Raw genomic sequence first — 25,543 nt, forward strand, 5'->3', positions numbered from 1 at the left:
ATCCCACAGGGATTGATGGATCAAGCAATTTTAGTGGGTGATTAGTTTAGTCAAGCTAACATTGGTGAATTGTGTGAAGAGTGACCGACAGAAAGTAAATTGCAAGAATTAAAGGTGCAGAATGTAAATTGGTAAGTAACTTAAAGAGCAAGAAATGTAAATTGCAAGACTCTTAAATTGCAAGAATTATAAATTGCATGAAATTGTAAAGGGAATTGGGAATTGGATTTGCAGAATTTAAACAAGGAAAAGTAAATTGCAACAATTAGAAGATTGGAATATAACTTGATTGAATCGGATCAAAAAAACAGAAACGTAAATAAACATGAAAAGCATTAAACAGAGAATGTGAAATTGGAATTCAGATCTCAGGACCTAAGAGACTAGATAACCAAGTCTAGATCTCAATGCCTTCCTAGATCCAACAAGAGCAATTGCAAAGAAATTAAAGAAATGTAAAGTGCAGAAGGAGTAGATGAAGAAGCAATTAACCAAAACTGAAATTCAAGTGTGCAGTAAATAAAGCAGAGAGATCTTAGGATGAGATTGAAACAGAATTCCTTCAATTCTCCAACCCAAGATTTAAAACAGGAAAGAAAACTAAGAGAGAGCTCTCTACTACTACTCCTAATGCTCCCTAGTGGAGCCAGCCTCCTCACAAATATGAAAATGATGCCTTATATAGGCTTTACAAAATGGAAATGAAAATGAAATTAAAAACAAATTACACTTAAATGAAATTCCTATTTTATCTATTTCTTGTGCCTTTGAGTGATGATCATGGGCCCTTTCTCTTGATGGAATTGGGTTGAGAGAGGCCTTGGTTGATTGCTCTTGGAGTTTGGAGAAGAACCGAATTGAACCGGGTTGGAATCATGAAAGCTTGAGTAAAAGTTGGAGGAAAAGTTAGGGTCAAAGTTAGGGGTCTAACTTTGAGGCTAACTTTTCATATCAGCTAGCATAATTTGCTGATACTAACGTTGGTGCCAAAGTTAGGGGTCTAACTTTTGCTCCAACGTTGGCCTCCCTTATGCACATTTATGGCGTAAACTTTGTCCTCTTGTCATGTTGCCAATTTTATGCCCAATATAGACTATCATATATGGTTGGAAAGCTCTAAATGTCAGCTTTCTAACCCACTTGGAATCACTTCAATTGGACATCTACAACTCAAGTTACGATCATTTGAAGAGGGCATGGTTGCTGGCTTTGGTGTGCAGCGTTTGAGGTAAAGTTTGCCTCAAACGTTAGCGAAAAACGCCAGTTCTGGAGGCTCAAATGTATTGTCCACCCCATACTATTATACATTGTTGGAAAGCCCTGAATGTCTACTTTCATTTGCCGTTGAAAGCGCATCAATTGGAGCTCTACAGCTCGAGTTATACTCCGCTGAAGGTGCAGAGGTCAGTTGGCCTCACTGCAGGTTGCCACCATGTTCGTTTATGCACATTGCGGGGCAGTTTTCATCCTCAATTTTAGTGTCCACCATGCAGTGCCATATATGCTTGGAAAGCTCTTGATTCCTACTTTCCAATGCTTCTTGAATCACTTCATTTGGAGCTCTGTAGCTCAAGTTATTCTTGTTGGAAGTATACCCCTTCAAGCTGTTGTGGTGTGTGGCGCCAACGTTAGCCCAAAAGTTAGGGGGCTAACGTTGGCGCAAACGTGAGTAGCCCTGGGAGAAAATTTTTCATGCCAACGTTAGCCTCCAAGTTAGGGGGCTAACGTTGGCGCAAACGTGAGTAGCCCAGGGGGTGATTTTCCAATTCTCACGTTAGCCTCAAAGTTAGGGGTCTAACTTTGAGGCTAACTTTTCACCCAAAACTTTTTGTCCTCTCTTCCTCCTTGTTTTGAGCCACGCTTTTCTTCCTTTGGGCCACGCTTTTCTTCCTTGATTTGGTCATGGGTCACGCTTTTAGAAGCGTGGCCTAAGCCTCCAAAGTGTGCTCCAATTTCAAAGTGTGCCCAAAATTTCTCTTTTCTTCTTTTTAGCTTATTTTGTGCTCTTTTTGATTCTTTTTCTTCTTATTTCCTACAAAGTTTATCAAATCAAAAGATCAAAGAAATGTACCATTTAAGCACCAAAGAATGCAATATTTAAGCATTAATCATAAATTTCTTGTATGAAAAAGCATAGAAAAACATGACATGGTGACATGTCATCAATGAGCCTGTAGACTTCAGGATCTACTCCATTCGTCTTTACAGTCTCACAAATCTGCAAGAACTCAGTTAAAAACTGGTAAGAATCTTCAGATGGAAGTCCATGAAACTTGCAGTTTTGTTGCATTAGAGCAACTAATTGAGGTTTCAGCTCAAAATTGTTTGCTCCAATGGCCGGAATGGAGATGCTTATTCCATCAAACTTGGACGTTGGTTTAGTGAAATCACCAAGCATCCTCCTTGCATTATTGTTGTTGGGTTCGGCTGCCATCTCCTTCTCTTGTTCGAAAATCTCTGAAAGGTTGCCTCTAGATTGTTGTAATTTAGCATCTCTTAATTTCCTCTTCAGAGTCCTTTCAGGTTCAGGATCAGCTTCAACAAGAATGCCTTTTTCCTTGTTTCTACTCATATAGGGAAGAAGAGAACAAGAAAAGAAAGAGGAATCCTCTATGTCACAGTATAGAGATTCCTTTATGTTAGTAGAAGAAGAAAGGGAATAGGAGTGAAGAAGAATGAATAGGTAGGGGCAGCGATTTGAGATGAAGAGAGGTGAAGAGAAGTGTTAGTAAAGAAATAAATAAATAGAAGAAGGGGAGAGGGAAGAAATTTCGAAAATAATTTTGAAAAGAAGTTAAATGATTTTTGAAAATAAAAGATAAGATAGAATTAAAATTATAACAATTAATTAATTAAAAAGAATTTTTGAAAAAGAGATGAGATATTTTCGAAAATTTAGATAGAGAGAAGTAGCTATGTGGTTTTGAAAAAGATAAGAAACAAACAAAAAGTCAAATAGTTAGTTGAAAAAGATATTAAAATCAATTTTGAAAAGATAAGAAGATAAGAAGTTAGATAAGATATTTTAAAATCAAATTTTTGAAAAGATATGATAAAAAGATAAGATAAGAAGATATGATAAAAAGATAAGATTTTTAAGAAAAATATATTTTGAAAAAGATTGAATTTTTAAAATTAAAATTGATTACTTGACTAACAAGAAACTAAAATATAAGATTCTAGAGTTTAAATATTGAACCTTTCTTAATAAGAAAGTAACAAACTTCAAATTTTTGAATCAATCACATTAATTGTTAGTGTAATTTCGAAATTTTGAAATAAAATTAAGAAAAAGATTTTTGAAAAAAATATTTTGAAATTTTCGAAATTAATAAGATAAAAATAAAAAAGATTTGATTTGAAAAAGTTTTGAAAAGATAAGATTTTTAAAATTGAAAATTTGACTTGACTTGTAAGAAACAACTAATTTTTAAATTTTTTTGACCAATTCAACCCAAAATTTCGAAAATTTGGAGAGAAATAAGGAAAAGATATTTTTTTTTTTATTTTTGAATTTTTGATGATGAGAGAGAAAAACAAAAAAATGACTCACAACATGAAAATTATGAATCAAAACTCATGATGCATGCAAGAACACTATGAATGTCAAGATGAACACCAAGAACACTTTGAAGATCATGATGAACATCAAGAACATAATTTTCAAAAATTTTTGATGCAAAGAAAACATGCAAGACACCAAACTTATAAATCTTTAATGCATGGACTCTAACAAACGAAAAATACATATGAAAAACAACAAACAACACAAAACAAGAAAACATAAAGATCAAACAAGAAGACTTGTCAAGAACAACTTGAAGATCATGAAGAACACCATGAATGCATGAATTTTTGAAAAATGCAAAAAAAATTTTTAAAGCATGCAATTGACACCAAACGTAAAAGTTGATTCAAGACTCAAACAAGAAACACAAAATATTTTTTATTTTTATGATTTTATGATTTTTTTTTTGTATTTTTATTAGTTTTTTTCGAAAATATTCTTTAGGAAAACGAAAACAAAGAAAAATTTTTTTTTTGAAATTTTTTTTGAAAACTTTTTGAAAAGAAAATTACCTAATCTGAGCAACAAGACGAACCGTTAGTTGTCCATACTCGAACAATCCCCGGCAATGGCGCCAAAAACTTGGTGCACGGATTTGTGATCATCAACAATGGCTCCAATAGTTTGGTAGCTCTCACACGTGAATTACACTTAGTCACAACTCCGCACAACTAACTAGCAAGTGCACTGGGTCGTCTAAGTAATACCTTACGTGAGTAAGGGTCGATCCCACGGAGATTGTTGGTATGAAGCAAGCTATGGTCATCTTGTAAATCTCATTCAGGCAGATAATAATTGGTTATGGGAAATATAAAGAGATAATTGCTTAAATAATAAAGGATAGAAATACTTATGTAAATTAATGGTGGGAATTTCAGATAATCGTATGAAGATGCTTGTCCCTGTGGAATCTCTGCTTTCCTACTGCTTTCATCCAATCCTTCTTACTCCTTTTCATGGCAAGCTGTATGTAGGGCATCACCGTTGTCAATGGCTACATCCCATCCTCTCAGTGAAAATGGTCCAAATGCTCTGTCACAGCACGACTAATCATCTGTCGGTTCTCAATCAGGCTGGAATAGAATCCCGTGATTCTTTTGCGTCTGTCACTAACGCCCAGCCTTCAGGAGTTTGAAGCTCGTCATAGTCATTCAATCCCGGAATCCTACTCGGAATACCACAGACAAGGTTAGACTTTCCGAATTCCCATGAATGCCGCCATCAATTCTAGCTTATACCACGAAGATTCTGATTAAGGAATCCAAGAGATATGCGCCCGGCCTAAGGTAGAATGGAAGTGGTTGTCAATCACGCGCGTTCATAGGTGAGAATGATGATGAGTGTCACGGATCATCACATTCATCAAGTTGAAGGGCAACGAATATCTTAGAATAGGAATAAATCGAATTGGATAGAAAATAATAGTAATTGCATTGAAACTTGAGGTACAGCAGAGCTCCATACCCTTAATCTATGGTGTGTAGAAACTCCACCGTTGAAAATATATAAGTGAAAGGTTCAGGCATGGCCGAATGGCCAGCCCCCAAATGTGGTCACAAGACCGAATGATCAAAAGACTTAATAGTCAAAAGATGTCTAATACAATAGAAAACTATCCTATTTATACTATACTAGCTACTAGAGTTTACAGGAGTAAGTAATTGATGCATAAATTCACTTCCAGGACCCACTTGGTGTATGTTTGGGCTGAGCTTGATCTATCCTCGAGTTGAGGCTTCTCTTGGAGTTGAACTTCAAGTTGTAACGTGTTTTGGGCGTTCAACTCCGGTTCGTGACGTGTTTCTGGCGTTTGACTCCAGACAGCAACATGGAGCTGGCGTTGAGCACCAGTTTACGTCATCTAATCACGAATAAAGTATGGACTATTATATATTTCTGGAAAGCTCTAGATGTCTACTTTCTAACGCTTTTGAGAGCGCGCCGTTTGGAGTTTTGTAACTCCAGAAAATCCATTTTGAGTGCAGGGAGGTCAGATTCCAACAGCATCAGCAGTCCTTTGTCAGCCTCCTATCAGAGTTTTGCTCAGGTCCCTCAATTTCAGCCAGAAAATACCTGAAATCACAGAAAAACACAAAAACTCATAGTAAAGTCCAGAAATATGAATTTAGCATAAAAACTAATGAAAACATCCCTAAAAGTAACTAGATCATAATAAAAACTACCTAAAAAACAATGCCAAAAAGCGTATAAATTATCTGCTCATCATCCATCATCAACCTACACTTCTCAACACCTTCACACACTAATTCTTACCCATGGCATCATCAAGCTCCAAGAGGCGAAAGGGGAAGGAACCGGTAGAGAGCACTTCTTTCGATAGAGGGAGATTGAAGACCGCCTTTCATGATCTCCAATTTAAACGGATAAAACACAAGAAAATATTGCCAGAGTTGACATTCTAGTTCAACGAGGATGAGTGCCCACAGATTAGAGAGAAGATTGAATAGAGGGGTTGGCAAAAGCTCACGAACCCAGAAACAAAGATAAATGCAAATCTCATCAAGGAGTCCTATGCCAATGTGGCCAGAGAAAACACTACCCGGGCTCCCACCTTCAAAAGCTACGTGAGAGGAACAGAGGTGGACTTCAGCCCCAATGTTATAACAAGGACCCTTCAGCTGAGATCGCCACATTTTGATGAGCCCAGTTATCAAGTAAGAATAAGTATTGGCCCCGACAAAGATGAACATGAAGAAATTGTGAACGATATGTGTGTTATAAGATCTGATTGGGAAAGGTACTTGGATAAGAGACTGTGGTTCATTAGGAGAGGAGACCTCATCCCGGAAGCTAAGGGATGGTTTGAGCTCGTGAGGAGATCTATCCTCCCAGCCTCAAACAATTCTGAGGTCAACATTGCTCGAGCTACTATAGTACATATCTTAATAAAGGGTGGAGGCATCAATGTGCACGAAATTATAGCTGAGGGAATCCAAGATTCAGCCGAGAAGACTGATCTGAGTGCTAGACCTTGGTACCCCAGCACCATCCTTAGACTCTGTATGAAAGCCAAGGTAGCATTCGAAGATAACAATCCAAATTGGGTAAACCCTGGGAGGTTAGTTACGCTCCAGCATATAACCTATGTGGCACCCGCTCAACAGCAAAGAAGGCCTCAGATAAGGAAAAGAACATTACAAGAAGAACCTCACCAAGAAGAACCTCACCAAGAAGAACCTCATCAAGAAGAATACCAGCAAGAAGAGTACTATGATCCAACTAACATAAACTTGAATCATATTCAAGGAGCCATGGAGGGACAAGAACAACAACTGCACGTTCAATCCCAAAGGATGAATCGTCAAGAAAAACTGCTCCCTAATTGGATGAATCAACAAAGTGAGTGGCAGAAACAACAAACGGAGCAACAACAGGAGCATTACTCCCAGCTCACCCAAGCCATCAATCAAGTAACTGAAAGGCAAGAGCGTCAAGACAAATGCCTTCAAGAACTCAACCAATGTCAGTTGTCTCAGATGAAAGCATTCAATGAGTTCAACGTCCTTAATGAAGGACGGCAACTACACTGGGAAGAGTTTATCATAAACACTCAGGCCAAGTTGACTTATGTGGCTGGGCATATGCATAATTTGCACTCTTCCATCCCAAGATATGATACAGTTTGCAAAGACCTAACAGAACAAGAGGAGGGGAAGGTGAAACAACAGAAGGAAGCATTGAAGAAGAAGATGGAAGATGCTAGTTTCTGGAAAAAGCTGATAGGAAAACGCAAAGGAAATGGGGATTCGAGCAATCAAGAAGGATCCCATGACAAAGGAAACAAAGGGACATAAGCATTCCAATGAGAAAAAGGTGGTGGAGTTCCCTCTTCGTTCTATCTTTTTCAAGTTTTAAATAAGGAAAGTCATGTATGAAATAGAACATGCTTCCATAGTAGCTTAGGAACTTTTAATTCTGCCTTTAAAATTTCATTGTTTAGGTCTAAGTATGTTGGTCTAAGTCCCTAGCTTTCATTTTTCATCCTGCTTACATGTATGCTTGTCCTTTTAAGCCAATTAAAAAGAAAATGTTGTGAAAAATAAGAGTGGGGTTTATCTTGTGAAGTGAGTTCTCAAGTTTGTGGTATGGTAATTCATTAGCTAAATTGGTTCACCAACAAGGTATATAGGCAACTATATGCTCTAAATCACATGCTTGAAACACATCCTTTGAGACTAGCCAAACAACAAGATCCTAATAAGAAAAGAGAAAGAACAACAAGAGTTTGAAAAGGAAAGAAAAACAATAAGAAATAAGGCTAGGCACCAAGGGTTTGAATCTTGAGGCATGTGTCTGTGGTGTTCCTGTGCAAGGGATATGCTTGGATGAATAAGCTCTCATGGGTGCCTTATCACTTGGTAACTGGGGTTAACTAACCTGGGATTATCAGCTGAAAGTCCACTATCAAGAGCAACCTTTGCTACAGAGCACTTAGTAACCCAGAAAGGTGCTGGACACCAAGGTCTCAAGAAAGAAAAATAACAAACCATGTGCCTGTGGTGTGCATGTATGGGGGAAAGAGACTTGAGGGAGTAAGTCCTTAAGGGTGTCTTAACACCTAGCACCTTGAACCAACTGGTTCGGAAGTGTTGGCTGAAAGCTTATCTTAAAGAGTCACCCTCTCACAGAGCACTTAGCCCAAGAATGCAATAAACCCTGGAAAAGAAGGGAGGATCAATAAATAAGAAGTCTCATAGGGTGCAATCAAGTGAGTGTTTAAGGGCATGATAAAGACCTGAAAACCAGTGAAGGAATGAACCTAAGTTGCTATGCATGAAACCCCATAAACCAGGAATTTGACTTCTATAATAATGATTTGTTCATCTTGTTCTTTCATTCATTTTTCCTATGTTTCAGTACTTGCTTAGAGACAAGCAAGCTTTAAGTTTGGTGTTGTGATGCCAGAGCATCTTGGACAGTTTCATTGACCTTTTCTTTACTGTTTTATGGTAGTTTCATGTATTTTCTTAGTAAATAAGCAAGTTTTGGATAAAAATACACTTACACCTTGATTCAAGCAAACATTGTGAACTTTACATGATTTGATGAGAATTAGGCAGGAATTGAATGATAAAATGGATGATGCATAATCTCATGACTTGGAACAGAGCTTTGATGCGCTTAAATTGCTTGATTTCAGGACAAAGGAAGCAAGAAGGAGCCACGTTAGCAGCCACGTTAATCTAATTAACGTGACCACTAACGTGGAATGGGGACAAGCTTGTTGCGTTAATGGAAAAAGTGATCGCCAATAACGCCTTCGAAGCCATCATAGCCCACGTTAGTTGCCACGTTAAGTACATAAACGTGGTAGCTAACTGATGAGCGGATAATTTATACGCTTTTTGGCATAGTTTTTACATAGTTTTTAATAAGTTTAAGCTACTTTTAGGGATGTTTTCATTAGTTTTTATGTTAAATTCACATTTCTGGACTTTACTATGAGTTTGTGTGTTTTTCTATGATTTCAGGTAAATTCTGACTGAAATTGAGGGATTTGAGCAAAACTCTGAAAAAGGCTGACAAAAGGACTGCTGATGCTGATGGATTCTGACCTCCCTGCACTCGAAATGGATTTTCTGGAGCTACAGAACTCCAATTGGCGCGCTCTCAACGGCGTTGGAAAGTAGACATCCAGGGCTTTCCAGCAATATATAATAGTCCATGCTTTATTCGAAGAATGACGACGTAACTTGGCGTTAAACGCCAAGTTCATGCTGCTGTCTGGAGTTAAACGCCAGAAAAACGTCATGATCCGGAGTTGAACGCCCAAAACACGTCATAACTCAAAGTTCAACGCCAAGAAATGCCTCAGCTCGTGGATTGATCAAGCTCAGCCCAAGCACACACCAAGTGGGCACCGGAAGTGGATTTATGCATCAATTACTTACTCATGTAAACCCTAGGAGCTAGTTTATTATAAATAGAACATTTAACTATTGTATTAGATATCTTTTGACCACTTTAAACTCTTTATTCATTCGGTCACTTGATCATGGAGAGGGCTGGCCATTCGGCCATGCCTGAACCCTTTGCTTATGTATTTTCAACGGTGGAGTTTCTGCACACCATAGATTAAGGGTGTGGAGCTCTGCTGTACCTCAAGTATTAATGCAATTCTATTTTCTTTTATTCAAATCTCTCTTATTCTTATTCCAAGATATTCATTCGTACCCAAGAACATGATGAATGTGATGAGTAAATAACCCTCATCATCATTCTCACTGATGAACGCGCGTGATTGACAACCACTTCCGTTCTACATGCAACACAAGCTTGAATGTGTATCTCTTAGATTCTCCAACAGAATCTTCGTGGTATAAGCTAGATGGATGGCGGCATTTATGAGGATCCGGAAAGTCCAACCTTGTCTGTGGTGTTCCGAGTAGGATCCTGGGAATCCGGAAAGTCTACCTTGTCTGTGGTGTCCGAGTAGGATTCCGGTAATGAATGACTGTGACGTGCTTCAAACTTGTAACCTGCTGGGCGTAGTGACAACGCAAAAGAATCAATGGATTCTATTCCAGTAGGGGAGGGAACCAACCGGTGATTGGCCGTACTGTGACAGAGTGCGTGAGCATTAGCTTTCACTGCGAGGATGGGATGTAGCTATCAACCATGGGTGATGCCTCCAGACTGGTTAGCTGTGCGAGTGACAGCCGCATAGGATATTTCCCCGAGAGGATTGAAAGTAGCCACAGCTGATGGTGAACCCCTATACAAGGCTTGCCATGGAAAGGAGTAAGAAGGATTGAGTAGAAGGAATAGGAGACCAGGCGTCCGTGAGCTCTACAGCACCTCCATTCCGCTTATCTGAAATTCCTACCAATGAATCTACATAAGTATTTCTATCCTTTTTATTATTTATTTCTTTCTATTTTCGAAACCCATAAATCAATATTTAATCCGCCTAACTGAGATTTGCAAGGTGACCATAGCTTGCTTCATACCAACAATCTCTGTGGATTCGACCCTTACTCACGTAAGGTTATTACTTGGACGACCCAGTACACTTGCTGGTTAGTTGAACGGAGTTGTGAATTCAAGTTAAGAAAATAAACAGTGCCCTAAGGGTATATTCATACTAAAGCTCAAAAGATAGAAGAACATAGTGATCACAATTTCGTCCACCAAGTTTTTGGCGCCGTTGCCGGGGATTGTTCGAGTATGGACAACTGACGGTTCATCTTGTTGCTCAGATTAGGTAATTTTCTTTTCAAAAATCTTTTTCAAAATTTTTCTTTTATTTTTCGTTTTTCTTCACATTATTTTCGAAAATAATTAATAAAAATCCAAAAAAAAAATTAGAAAATCATAAAAATCAAAAATATTTTGTGTTTCTTGTTTGAATCTTGTGTTAATTTTTAAGTTTGGTGTCAATTGCATGTTTTTAAAAATTTTTCTTGCATTTTTCGAAAATCCATGCATTCATAGTGTTCTTCATGATCTTCAAGTTGTTCTTGACAAGTCCTCTTGTTTGATCTTGATGATTTCTTGTTTTGTATCTTTTGTTGTTTTTCATATGCATTTTTGCATTCATATTTTTCATGCATTAAAGATTTCTAAGTTTGGTGTCTTGCATGTTTTCTTTGCATCAAAAATTTTTCAAAAATATGTTCTTGATGTTCATCATGATCTTCAAAGTGTTCTTGGTGTTCATCTTGACATTCATAGCATTCTTGCATGCATTCATGATTTTGATCTAAAAATTTCATGCATTAAGTATTTTTGTTGTTTTTCTCTCTCATACTTAAAAATTCAAAAATCAAAAAAAAAATATCTTCTCCTTATTTCTCTCAAAATTTCGAAATTTTGGGATTGACTTGGTCAAAAATTTTCAAAATTAGTTGTTTCTTACAAGTCAAGTCAAAATTTCAATTTTAAAAATCTTATCTTTTCAAAATCTTTTTCAAAAATCATATCTTTTTCATTTTTTTCTATTTTTCGAAAATTTCAAAAATCTTTTTCAAAATATTTTCAAAATCTTTTTCTTATCTTTACATGTAATTTTTCGAAAACTCACTAATAATTAATGTGATTGGTTAAAAAATTTGAAGTTTGTTACTTTCTTGTTAAGAAAGGTTCAATCTTTAATTTCTAGAATCTTATCTTGTAGTTTCTTGTTAGTGAAGTGAATAATTTCAAAATTTTTGAATTAAATCTTTTTATCTTTTATTTGATCCTTTTCAAAAAAAATTTTATCTTTTTCAAAATTTGTTTCCAAAATATCTTATCTAATTTCCTATCTTCTTATCTTTTCCAATTTTAATTTCAAATCTTTTTCAATCAACTAACTAACTTTTTGTTTGTTTCTTATCTTTTTCAAAACTACCTAACTACTTTTCCCTCTCTAATTTTCGAAAATATCTCTCCCTTTTTCAAAAAAAAAAAAAATTCTTTTTAATTAATTAATTGTTTCATGTTTTAATTTTAATTACATTTTATCTCTAATTTTCGAAAACCACTAACCCCTTTTCATAAATTATTTTCGAAATTTCCCTTCTCTTTTCTTCTTCTATTTTATTATTTAATTACTAACACTTCTCTTCACCTCTCTTCATTCATATCCTAACATCTCATCTCACATCTCTGCCATCCTCACAGTTGTGTTTCTTCCATTACATTACATTCTTTGTCTCCCCCTCTTCTTTTACCCCTTTCTTCTTCTACTAACATAAAGGAATCTCTATACTGTGACATAGAGGATTCCTTTTTCTTTTCTTGTTTTCTTCTCTTTCATATGAGCAGGAACAGGGATAAAGGCACTCTTGTTGAACTTGATCCAGAACCTGAAAGGACTCTGAAGAGAAAATTAAGAGAAGCTAAATTACAACAATCCAGAAGTAACCTTTTAGAAAATTTCGAACAAGAGGAAGAGATGGCAGCCGAAAATAATAATAATAATGCAAGGAGAATGCTTGGTGACTTCACAAAACCAACGTCTAAATTTGATGGAAGAAGCATCTCCATTCCTGCCATTGGAGCCAATAACTTTGAGCTTAAGCCTCAACTAGTTGCTTTAATGCAACAAAACTGCAAGTTTTATGGACTTCCATCTGAAGATCCTTATCAGTTTTTAACTGAGTTCTTGCAGATCTGTGACACTGTAAAGACAAATGGAGTTAATCCTGAAGTCTACAGACTCTTGCTTTTCCCTTTTGCTGTAAGAGACAGAGCTAGAGTATGGTTGGATTCACAACCCAAGGATAGCCTGGACTCATGGGATAAGCTTGTCACTGCATTCTTAGATAAGTTCTTTCCTCCTCAAAAGCTGAGCAAGCTGAGAGTGGATGTTCAAACCTTCAAACAAAAAGATGGTGAATCCCTCTATGAAGCTTGGGAAAGATACAAGCAGCTGACCAAGAGATGTCCATCTGACATGTTTTCAGAATGGACCATATTAGATATATTCTATTATGGTCTCTCTGAATTTTCGAAAATGTCATTGGATCATTCTGCAGGTGGATCCATTCACCTGAAGAAAATGCCTGAAGAGGCTCAAGAACTCATTGACATGGTTGCAAACAACCAGTTTATGTACACCTCTGAGAGGAATTCCGTGAATAATGGGGTACCTCAGAAGAAAGGAGTTCTTGAAATTGATGCTCTGAATGCCATATTGGCTCAGAACAAAGTGTTGACTCAACAGGTCAACATGATCTCTCAAAATCTGAATGGATTGCAACATGCATCCAACAGTACTAGAGAGGCAGCTTCTGAAGAAGCTTATGATCCTGAAAACCCTGCCATGGCAGAGGTTAATTACTTAGGTGAACCTTATGGAAACACCTATAACTCATCATGGAGAAATCATCCAAATTTCTCCTGGAAGGATCAACAAAAACCTCAACAAGGTTTTAACAATGGTGGACGTAATAGGCTGGGCAATAGCAAGCCATATCCATCATCTTCTCAGCAACAGACAGAGAATTCTGAACAAAACAATTCTAATTTAGCCAATATAGTCTCTGATCTGTCAAAAGCCACTTTCAGTTTCATGAATGAAACAAGATCCTCCATTAGAAATCTGGAGGCACAAGTGGGCCAGCTGAGTAAGAAAGTCATTGACACTCCTCCCAGTACTCTCCCAAGCAATACAGAAGAAAATCCAAAAGGAGAGTGCAAGGCCATTGATTTAATCAAAATGGCCGAATGCACCAAGGAGGAGGAGGACAAAAATCCTAGTGAGAAATACCTCCTGGGACGTTCCTCAAGCAAGAAGGAGTTTCCTATTAAGGATCCTGAGGAATATGAGGCTCATCTAGAGACCATAGAGATTCCTTTAAATCTCCTTCTGCCATTCATGAGCTCTGAAGAATATTCATCCTCTGAAGAGAATGAAGATGTGACTGGAGAGCAGGTTGCTCAATATTTAGGAGCTATCATGAAGCTGAATGCCAAGCTGTTTGGTAATGAGACTTGGGAAAGTGAACCTCCCTTGCTCATTAGTGAACTAGATACTTGGATTCAGAGAACTCTACCTCAAAAGAAACAAGATCCTGGCAAGTTTCTAATACCTTGTACCATAGGCACCATGAGCTTTGAAAAAGCTCTATGTGATCTGGGGTCAGGGATAAATCTAATGCCACTCTCTGTAATGGAGAAGCTGGGGATCATTGAGGTACAACCTGCCTTGTTCTCATTACAATTGGCAGACAAGTCAATGAGACAAGCTTATGGAATAGTGGAGGACGTGCTAATAAAGGTTGAAGGCCTTTACATCCCTACTGATTTCATAATCCTAGACACTAGGAAGGAAGATGATGAATGCATCATCCTAGGAAGACCTTTCCTAGCCACAGCAGGAGCTGTGATAGATGTCAACAGAGGTGAGTTAGTCCTTCAATTGAATGGGGACTACCTTGTGTTTCAAGCACATGGCCATCCCTCTGTGACAAAAGAGAGTAAGCATGAAGAGCTTCTCTCAGTTCAGAGTCAAGAAGAGCCCACACAGTCAAACTCTAAGTTTGGTGTTGTGAAGCCACAACCAAACTCTAAGTTTGGTGTTCAAACCCCATATCCAAACTCTAAGTTTGGTGTTGGGAATACCACACTTAAGTTGACCTGATCATCTTGTGGCTCCATGAGAGCCACTGTCAAGCTATTGACATTAAAGAAGCGCTTGTTGGGAGGCAACCCAATTTTATTTATCTAATTTTATTTTATTTTGTTTCTTTGTTATTTTTGTGTTTTATTAGGTACATGATCATGAGGAGTCACGAAAAAAAAAAAAAAGAGTTAAAAACAGAAGAAAAAATTTTTTCACCCTGGAGGACGCACGGGCTGGCGTTCAACGCCCAGAAGGAGCATCTTTCTGGCGTTCAACGCCAGAACAGAGCATCTTTCTGGCGTTGAATGCCCAAAACAAGCAACAACCTGGCGTTAAACGCCAGGATGCGCACACAGAGGACAATCTGGCGCTGAACGCCAGAAACAAGCATGAAACTGGCGTTCAACGCCAGAAACATGCATTACATGGGCGTTGAACGCCCAGAACATGCACAAATGGGCGTTTGAACGCCAGAATGTTGCATGAAGGCATGTTACATGCCTATAGGGTGAAGGAATGGTATTTCTTTTCACCTCAGGATTTGTGGACCCCACAGGATCCTCACCTCAGGATCTGTGGACCCCACAGGATCCCCACCTACCACATTTCTTTTAATCCTAATCACACTCTCCTAATCCAAATCTCATTCTCCATGTCACCCTTCCCAACACCCATCACCAATCACCTCAACTCCTCTTCCCAAGTAACCCATTCACCATTCACATCAACCTCCTCTTCCCCATAAACCCCACCTACCCTCATAAAATTCAAAATCAATTTCCCACCCTTCCCACCCAAAATGGCCGCACCTATACCTCCCCCCCTCCCTATAAATACCCTTCAATTCCCCTTCATTTTCCCACAACACAACCCCACATTCTCCTACATAGCCGAACCCTCTCTTCTCCCTCTCTACCATATTTTCTTCTTCTTCTTCTACTCTTCTTTTCTTTTCTTGCTCGAGGACGAGCAAATTTTAAGTTTGGTGTGGTAAAAAGCCTAAGCTTTTTATTTTTCATTCACCATCAATGGCACCCAAGACCGGAGTTTCCTCAAGAAAAGGAAAAGGGAAGGCAGAAGCTTCCACTTCCGAGTCATGGGAGAAGGAGAGATTTATCTCCAAAAGCCATCAAGACCACTTCTATGATGTTGTGGCAAAGAAGAAGGTGATCCCTGAGGTCCCTTTCAAGCTCAAAAAGAATGAGTATCCGGAAATCCGACATGAAATCCAAAGGAGAGGTTGGGAAGTCTTAGCCAACCCCATGCAACAAGTCGGATTATTGATGGTTCAAGAGTTCTATGCTAATGCATGGATCACTAGGAACCATGACCAAGGTATGAACCCAAGCCCAAAGAATTATCTCACAATGGTTAGGGGGAAATACTTGGATTTCAGCCCGGAAAATGTGAGGTTGGCGTTTCACTTACCCATGATGCAAGGTGATGAACGCCCCTACACAAGAAGGGTCAACTTTAACCAAAGGTTGGACCAAGTCCTTATGGACATATGTGTGGAAGGCGCCCAATGGAGAGTAGACTCCAAAGGCAAGCCAGTCCAACTAAGAAGACTGGACCTCAAGCCTGTAGCTAGAGGATGGTTGGAGTTCATTCAAAGATCCATCATCCCTACAAGCAACTGATCTGAAGTTACTGTGGATCGGGCCATCATGGTTCATAGCATCATGATTGGAGAGGAGGTGGAAGTTCATGAAGTCATCTCCAATGAACTCTACAAAATAGCTGACAAGCCTTCATACATGGCACGGCTAGCCTTCCCCCACCTTATATGCCATCTATGTTACTCAGCTGGAGTTATCATAGAAGGAGATGTCTCCATTGAAGAAGACAAGCCCATCACCAAGAAAAAGATGGAGCAAACAAGAGAAGTTCCTCACGGCCCTCAAGGAGAACATGAGGAAGTTCATCATCAACAAATGCCTCAAGGAATGCACTTTCCTCCCAACAACTATTGGGAGCAACTCAGCACCTCTTTAGAAGACTTGAGCCATAATGTTGAACAATTAAGGGTGGAACATCATGAGCACTCCATCATTCTCCAAGAAATAAGAGAAGATCAAAGAGCAATGAGGGAGGAGCAACAAAGGCAAGGAAGGGACATAGAAGAGTTGAAGAACATCATTGGTCCTTCAAGAAGAAGACACCACTAGAGGTGGATTCATTCCTTGTTTTTTATTTCTTTCTGTTTCGGTTTTTAATTATTGTGTTTATCTATGTTTTGTGTCTTCATTTCATGATCATTAGTAGGTAACCATGCCTTAAAGCTATGAATAAAATCCATTAGTCCTTCACCTTTCTTAAAAGAAAAATGTTTTAATTCAAAAGAACAAGAAGTACATAATTTTCGAAATTATTACTGAATTTAATTTAATTATAGTAATGTGGTGACAATACTTTTTGTTTTCTGAATGAATGCTTGAACAGTGCATATATCTTTGGATCTTGTTGTTTATGAGTGTTAAAATTGTTGGTTCTTGAAAGAATGATGAACAAAAAGAAATGTTATTGATGATCTAAAAAATCATGAAATTGATTCTTGAAGCAAGAAAAAGCAGTGAAAAAGAAAGCTTGCGAAAAAAAAAATGGCGAAAAAAAAAATAGAAAAAAAGAAGGAGCAGTAGAAAAAGCCAGATAGCCCTTAAAACCAAAAGGCAAGGGTAAAAAGGATCCAAGGCTTTGAGCATCAATGGATAGGAGGGCCCAAGGAAATAAAATCCAGGCCTAAGCGGCTAAATCAAGCTGTCCCTAACCATGTGCTTGTGTCATGAAGGTCCAAGTGAAAAGCTTGAGACTGAGTGGTTAAAGTCGTGATCCAAAGCAAAAAGAGTGTGCTTAAGAGCTCTGGACACCACTAACTGGGGACTTTAGCAAAGCTAAGTCACAATCTGAAAAGGTTCACCCAGTTATGTGTCTGTGGCATTTGTGTATTCGGTGGTAATACTGGAAGACAAAATGCTTAGGGCCACAGCCAAGACTCATAAGTAGCTGTGTTCAAGAATCAACATGCTTAACTAAGAAAGTCAATAACACTATCCCAAATTCTAAGTTCCCCCAGAGACGCCAATACCTCTAAAATACAAAGGAAAAAGTGAGATGCCAAAACTGTTCAGAAGCAAAAAGCTACAAGTCCCGCTCATGTAATTAAATTAATATTCATTGATATTTTGGACTTTATAGTATATTCTCTTCTTTTTATCCTATTTGATTTTTAGTTGCTTGGGGACAAGCAACAATTTAAGTTTGGTGTTGTGATGAGCGGATAATTTATACGCTTTTTGGCATAGTTTTTACATAGTTTTTAATAAGTTTAAGCTACTTTTAGGGATGTTTTCATTAGTTTTTATGTTAAATTCACATTTCTGGACTTTACTATGAGTTTGTGTGTTTTTCTGTGATTTCAGGTAAATTCTGACTGAAATTGAGGGATTTGAGCAAAACTCTGAAAAAGGCTGACAAAAGGACTGCTGATGCTGATGGATTCTGACCTCCCTGCACTCGAAATGGATTTTCTGGAGCTACAGAACTCCAATTGGCGCGCTCTCAACGGCGTTGGAAAGTAGACATCCAGGGCTTTCCAGAAATATATAATAGTCCATGCTTTATTCGAAGAATGACGACGTAACTTGGCGTTAAACGCCAAGTTCATGCTGCTGTCTGGAGTTAAACGCCAGAAAAACGTCATGATCCGGAGTTGAACGCCCAAAACACGTCATAACTCAAAGTTCAACGCCAAGAAATGCCTCAGCTCGTGGATTGATCAAGCTCAGCCCAAGCACACACCAAGTGGGCACCGGAAGTGGATTTATGCATCAATTACTTACTCATGTAAACCCTAGGAGCTAGTTTATTATAAATAGAACATTTAACTATTGTATTAGATATCTTTTGACCACTTTAAACTCTTTATTCATTCGGTCACTTGATCATGGAGAGGGCTGGCCATTCGGCCATGCCTGAACCCTTTGCTTATGTATTTTCAACGGTGGAGTTTCTGCACACCATAGATTAAGGGTGTGGAGCTCTGCTGTACCTCAAGTATTAATGCAATTCTATTTTCTTTATTCAAATCTCTCTTATTCTTATTCCAAGATATTCATTCGTACCCAAGAACATGATGAATGTGATGAGTAAATAACCCTCATCATCATTCTCACTGATGAACGCGCGTGATTGACAACCACTTCCGTTCTACATGCAACACAAGCTTGAATGTGTATCTCTTAGATTCTCCAACAGAATCTTCGTGGTATAAGCTAGATGGATGGCGGCATTTATGAGGATCCGGAAAGTCCAACCTTGTCTGTGGTGTTCCGAGTAGGATCCTGGGAATCCGGAAAGTCTACCTTGTCTGTGGTGTCCGAGTAGGATTCCGGTAATGAATGACTGTGACGTGCTTCAAACTTGTAACCTGCTGGGCGTAGTGACAACGCAAAAGAATCAATGGATTCTATTCCAGTAGGGGAGGGAACCAACCGGTGATTGGCCGTACTGTGACAGAGTGCGTGAGCATTAGCTTTCACTGCGAGGATGGGATGTAGCTATCAACCATGGGTGATGCCTCCAGACTGGTTAGCTGTGCGAGTGACAGCCGCATAGGATATTTCCCCGAGAGGATTGAAAGTAGCCACAGCTGATGGTGAACCCCTATACAAGGCTTGCCATGGAAAGGAGTAAGAAGGATTGAGTAGAAGGAATAGGAGAGCAGGCGTCCGTGAGCTCTACAGCACCTCCATTCCGCTTATCTGAAATTCCTACCAATGAATCTACATAAGTATTTCTATCCTTTTTATTATTTATTTCTTTCTATTTTCGAAACCCATAAATCAATATTTAATCCGCCTAACTGAGATTTGCAAGGTGACCATAGCTTGCTTCATACCAATAATCTCTGTGGATTCGACCCTTACTCACGTAAGGTTATTACTTGGACGACCCAGTACACTTGCTGGTTAGTTGAACGGAGTTGTGAATTCAAGTTAAGAAAATAAACAGTGCCCTAAGGGTATATTCATACTAAAGCTCAAAAGATAGAAGAACATAGTGATCACAATTTCGTCCACCACTAACGTGGAGGAAAAGAGGAGCTAAAAAGTTAGTGGTAAAAGTGAATGCCACTAACGTTCCACAAAGGCACATTTAGCCACGTTAAGAGTCACGTTAATCCAATTAACGTGAACTCTAACGTGGGAGGAGAAAGTAATGGCAAACGTTAGTGTCACTCACCTTTATCACTAACGTTGGGCTCAGCCAATAGTGCCCACGTTAGTGGTCACGTTAAGACCACTAATGTGAAGAGTAACGTGGAGCTAAGTATGATAGGCCAACATTAGTGACACTCACCTTTGTCACTAACGTTGGAGATGACAATCACCACCACATTAGTGGTCACGTTAATGCAATTAACGTGAGGCACTAACGCTCTCGAAGCTTGGGCATGCCCACGTTAAGGGCCATGTTAGTTACACTAACGTGGATCACTAACGTGGGAAAAGAAGCAAAGAGCAACGTTATTGGTAAAGGTGAATGCCAATAACGTTTGTGAAGGACCAAGAGGCAACGTTGGCGGTCATGTTAGTGCCACTAACGTTGAAGTTAACATGGAACATTTTGGTTTGTAACGTTAGTAAAAAAGGTGATCGTCACTAACGTTCTCGAAACCACATTTTCACTTAACGTTAACACTACTAATGTCCTAACTAACGTCCACCCATGCCTAACTCATACTTTTTCTGCAAGCAAAGTTGAGCCCACTAAAGATTGTAACTGCTTCAACTCAAGATCAAAGGCCCATATCCAAGACTTGAAGAACTAACTAGAAGATCATGAGGAGTAGTATATATAGGAGTAGTTTTGAATTAGAAGGAGGCTTTTGGCATTTCGGAGAACTACACTTTGTATATTGACACTTCTGCATTTTTTTACTTACTTTAGAATTTACTCTTCTCTATCATCTTCCATTTCTAGAGCTATGAACAACTAAACCCCCTTTCATTGGGTTAGGGAGCTCTGTTGTAATTTGATGGATCAATTATAGTTTTCATTCTTCTTCTTCTTTATTTTCTCTTGATTTACTAAAAAGCTTTCGATCTTAATTCATTTGGTTAGTTGTCTTGGAAAAGAAACTATCCATAATTGGATTTCCTATGAGCCTTGGAAAAGGGATGAGGAGATCATGCTAGAAATGCTTTCTTATGTTGGACGAAATTGGGGTTTGGATGGATATTGTGACATGTAATCCTACCAACACTTTGATTTGGGAATACATGTGGTATAATCAGTGACCATACTTCATTTGTTCCCATGAGCAATTAAATCAAGGAATTGGACAATTGTTCAAGCTTAGAGAGATTGGGTTGCCAAGGAATTGGGACCCAATCACCTAAGATTGCCAAAGAGATCAATGAATGCATTGATTGAGGAAGAGATGAGAATGAACTTAATCCGGAGAATGCAACATCTCCTAAGCCCAATGAATCCCCCATTCTGATCTTACCCATTCTCTTTACTTTCTGCCATTTATCTTTATGCTCATCTCCCCAAATCCCCATTTATGATTCTGCAATTTACTTTCACCAATTTACTTTCCCGCTAGTTAATTTTCTACAATTCTCAACTCAATTTCTGTTTAGCTCAACTAGCACATTTTCCCAACTAAAGTTGTTTGACCAATCAATCCCTGTGGGATTCGACCTCACTCTATTGTGAGTTTTTACTTGATGACAATTCGGTATACTTGCAGAAGAGAAATTTGTTGAGAGACAAGTTTTCGCGCATCAGGTCCTTTCCTTGTTAGAACCACAACTATGACAATTGTAATGGATTAATCTCACTTAGTTAACCCTCACATCGGAGAGTAAGTTAAATGAGCATAGTTGTTCTTAATATACAAATCCTAACTCAGTTGCTAATTATCTTAGCAACAAATTAGCGTTAGTGGAAACAAGAACAATTAACAATCCAAGAATTATCACTAAAAATTGGATATTCCAACTCTAGAAACCCAATTGCTCATTTTCTCCAAGCCAAGAGGTGAAAATTTAGCCCATAATCAAAATTGACATTTCTACAAACACTTGGTCGGCATAAACATTAAACATAGGAAAATTGAGAAAATGCTTGAAACTATGAGCAACAAATGATTAAAATAAAAAATACCAACTCAAACAAGCATATAATAATCATCAATCATCAAAATCATCAACAAGAAATCAAAATTGCAAAAAGTATATATATTAACACTATGACTTCAATTACAACAAAGAGTATCAAATTTGTAACTATAAAGAGTAGCAATTAAGAAATACTTACAATGGAGGCTAGCGAAATCCAAGATCAAAAATGGAAATGGCACATGAAATGTAAAACCCTAATATAAACCCTAATAGTGTTGAGAGAAAACTTAGAGAAAAACTAAACTAAAGCCTCCTACTACTATTCTATATACTGCCCTAATGATATGCTCTGTTTCTATCATGTTTGCCCCCTCCAATATGAGCTTTCACCTTCAGAATTGGGCGTCCAAGCCCCTCAAAACGCGAGTCACGTGCATTTTTAATGAAGGCATGCACGGGCACTTGTGCGTATTGATAAACCCCTTTTTTAGGGTTTATCTTGTGTTGAATTTAGAGCATTTTATTAACCTTTTCTCACATTTATTCAATAAAATAGCATAGTTTCATGATTGTCTCTTAATTTGTGCCTATGTGAAAATATGCTTTTAGACCCTTGATTTGATAATTTTAATCTTCCTTTGATTCTACTAGATGCATTGATTCCACTAGATGCATTGATTTGTTTGCTAGTGATTTCAAATTGAAAAGGGCTAGGAATGGATCAAAGGAGTGAAGAGAAAACATGCAAAGTAGAGAAATAATGAAAAGCCAAAGATTTGGGATGCGCCCATGGACGCACGCGCGCACTAGATGCCTATGCGTGGATCGCGCAATACTCCAGGGACACGTACGCGTGCTGTACGCGTACGCGTCGATGCCCGCACGTGACTTCTTTAATGAAATTGTGCTTGGCGATTTCTAAAGGGTTTCTGGCCCAGTTTTGAAGCTAATCTTTGGCGGGAAAAGGCTAAAAGACCAAGGAATGAAGGGGAATGCGTGTTTTTTATCATTAGACTTGAGATTTAGTTTTAGAGTTAGTTTTCTAGAGAGAAAAGCTCTCTCTTCTCTCTAGAATTAGGATTAGGATTAGGTTAGAATTTCTTAGATCTAGATTTTAATCTTTGCTTTCATCTACTTCTACCTTTCAATTATATGTTGCTAGATCTTGCTCTTCTATTCTCTTGATGCAATTTCCTCTATTTTGTTTCCATACTTTGTAAGTTGATCTACTCTTGTTCTTCTTATTTTCTTTTAATGCAATTTGAGGTAATTCATGTTAATTGTGTTTTCTTTGATTGTTGTTGTTAATATTGTGCAATTAATTATTGTTAGAATCTATTCTTGTTGTCAATTCACCATGCTTTCCTTTTGTTCCTTCCAAGTGTTTGATAAAATGCTTGGAAGGATGTTAGAGTAGAATTTTATGTTCTTGGTTTGAGATGGTAATTTAGGAACTCTTGAGTTGCAAATGCCTAAGTGATTGATGATTCGTAGCCATTGACTCTTACTTTCATTAATTCAATTAGTGAATAGTTAGGACCTATGGACTTGGAGTGATATAGCTCATTTGTCCTTCCTTTACTAGTTAGAGGATGATTTAACGAGATTGATCCATGCAATTATCATGATGTGATTAGTGATAAGGATAGAGATCCTTGACCACCAAACCTTGCCAAGACCGCTTTATCATTTGATTTTCATTGTCATTTACTTTTCATATCTCTCATCCAAAACCCCAAAATATACAACTCATAACCAATAACAAGACACTACCCTGCAATTCCTGTGAGAGACAACCCGAGGTTTAAATACTTCGATTATTAGGATTATTAGGGGTTTGTTACTTGTGACAAACAAAATTTTATTATGAAAGTGTTCATACCCTGACCGAGCTCTCCTAACTCGGCTATACCACAAAAGGTCCGACCTCGTCCCAAAGGCCTACGCCTGAGGTCGGACCTCGGACCAACAAAGGAAGAAGGCCCATCAAAAGGAGCGAAGCCCAAAAACCTAGAGGCCGAAAAGGCCTAGGAAAGGCGGCTCCACAAAAGATAAAGATAAAACTCCCTAAAAGATAAGATAAGATAAGAATATCTTATCCAGGGATGATCACGGCCAACTACTATAAATACACTGGAGCACCCAGGTATAACTCATACTCTAATTCTACTTGATATCTGCTTGGACCCATGCTAACTTAAGCATCGGAGTGTCATTGCAGGTACAGCCCCCCGCCGTTCAGCACACCAAGCTCGGGTCACAGACCCCCACCTCGGGCCTTGCCAGACGACGGAGCTGCACGTTTCAGGTAACCCTCGGAACATTGGCGCCGTTGCCGGGGAACCTGGAAGTCATCCATGGCGGACGACCCTCCCAACAATAACCACGCTACATCAGAACAAGAAGAGGAAGTTGACACCGGAGAACGGCCGGACAGCCCTCTATCACCACGCACTCCAGGAGAAAACAAACAGGATCGCACAAAAACATCACTCTCAAACAAAGATCAGCAAAATCCCGAAAAGGAAAAGGACTCAGAAGTTCTTGAAGCGGTACGAGCGCAGCAAAACCGGCTGAAAAAGCTTGAAGAAGACATAAAAAAGCAGAAAGAAACTGAACAAGATCTAAGAAGGGAAGCTCGCAAGCGCAGAGAATTAGAAGAAAAACTACGAAAGATAGAAGCCAACCTGAAGAATCGGACGGAACGCGGCACCACCCCGAAGGCAATCATGATCCCTTTACGCGAGAGATCATGAAAGAAAAGGTACCGCGAAACTTCAAACCACCCGATATGGACCTCTACGACGGCACCACCGATCCAAGTCACCACCTCAGCAACTTCAGAAGCAGAATGTACCTAGTCGACGCCTCCGACGCGATTCGATGCAAAGCCTTCCCTACCACTCTCACCAAGTCGGCCATGAAGTGGTTCGACAACCTACCACTAGGATCAATCTCCAGCTTTGAGGACCTAACCAAAAAATTCCTAACAAGATTCTCTATTCAAAAGGACAAGGCAAAACACGCCCCCAGCCTACTCGGGATCAAGCAAGGCAACCAAGAAACTCTCCGAGAATACATGGAGCGATTCAACAAAGCCTGCCTGGACATACAACACTTGCCCACTGAAGCAGCCATCATGGGACTAGCAAACGGCCTAAAAGAAGGACCGTTCAGCCAATCCCTATCCAAACGATACCCGACCTCCTTATACGAGGTGCAAGAGCGGGCAGGAAAATATATCAACATGGAGGAAACCTCCCAGCTAAGAGACTCTTCCAGGAAAGAGTCAACCCACTCATTCCGAGATCGAGATCGGGAACAGAAAAAGAAAGAAGAATCCAGCTCGGACAAGCCGCGGAAGTACCACAGCTACACTCCACTCCGAGTCTCCCTGGTAGACGTCTACAGAGAAGTATGCCACACCGAGAAGATCCCACCACCCAGACCTCTGAAGCACAAAAGAGCAGGAAGAGATCGGTCCGAGTACTGTGAATATCACAGACTCTACGGTCATTCTACTAACGACTGCCACGACCTAAAGAATGTTATAGAAAAGCTAGCCAGAGAGGGAAAACTCGACAGATACATAGCTGAGAAAGGAGAAGAAACCAGGAAGAGAAGGCGGGGAGATAACGAAGATCGGGCCGAACAAACACGAACCCCGGAAAGGCACGTACACATGATAAACGGAGGTTTCGCAGGCGGAGGGACATCCAGATCCTCACGAAAGAGACACCTCAAAGAGGTCTACCACGTCCGAGAAGACGGCCC

The 25,543-nt window shown here is 39.0% G+C and overlaps 1 protein-coding gene across 1 annotated transcript; it reads left to right on the forward strand.

Moving 5' to 3' along the window:
* Positions 1-6,297: 6,297 nt before the first annotated feature.
* On the forward strand, positions 6,298-7,383 carry LOC130949739 (uncharacterized). The gene has a single exon (XM_057878382.1). It carries the CDS (start codon positions 6,298-6,300, stop codon positions 7,381-7,383), a length of 1,086 nt encoding a protein of 361 aa, XP_057734365.1.
* The last annotated feature ends 18,160 nt before the right edge of the window (positions 7,384-25,543 follow it).

The sequence above is a fragment of the Arachis stenosperma genome, chromosome 9 (genome assembly GCF_014773155.1).
Source record: "Arachis stenosperma cultivar V10309 chromosome 9, arast.V10309.gnm1.PFL2, whole genome shotgun sequence".
Taxonomy (NCBI): domain Eukaryota; kingdom Viridiplantae; phylum Streptophyta; class Magnoliopsida; order Fabales; family Fabaceae; genus Arachis; species Arachis stenosperma.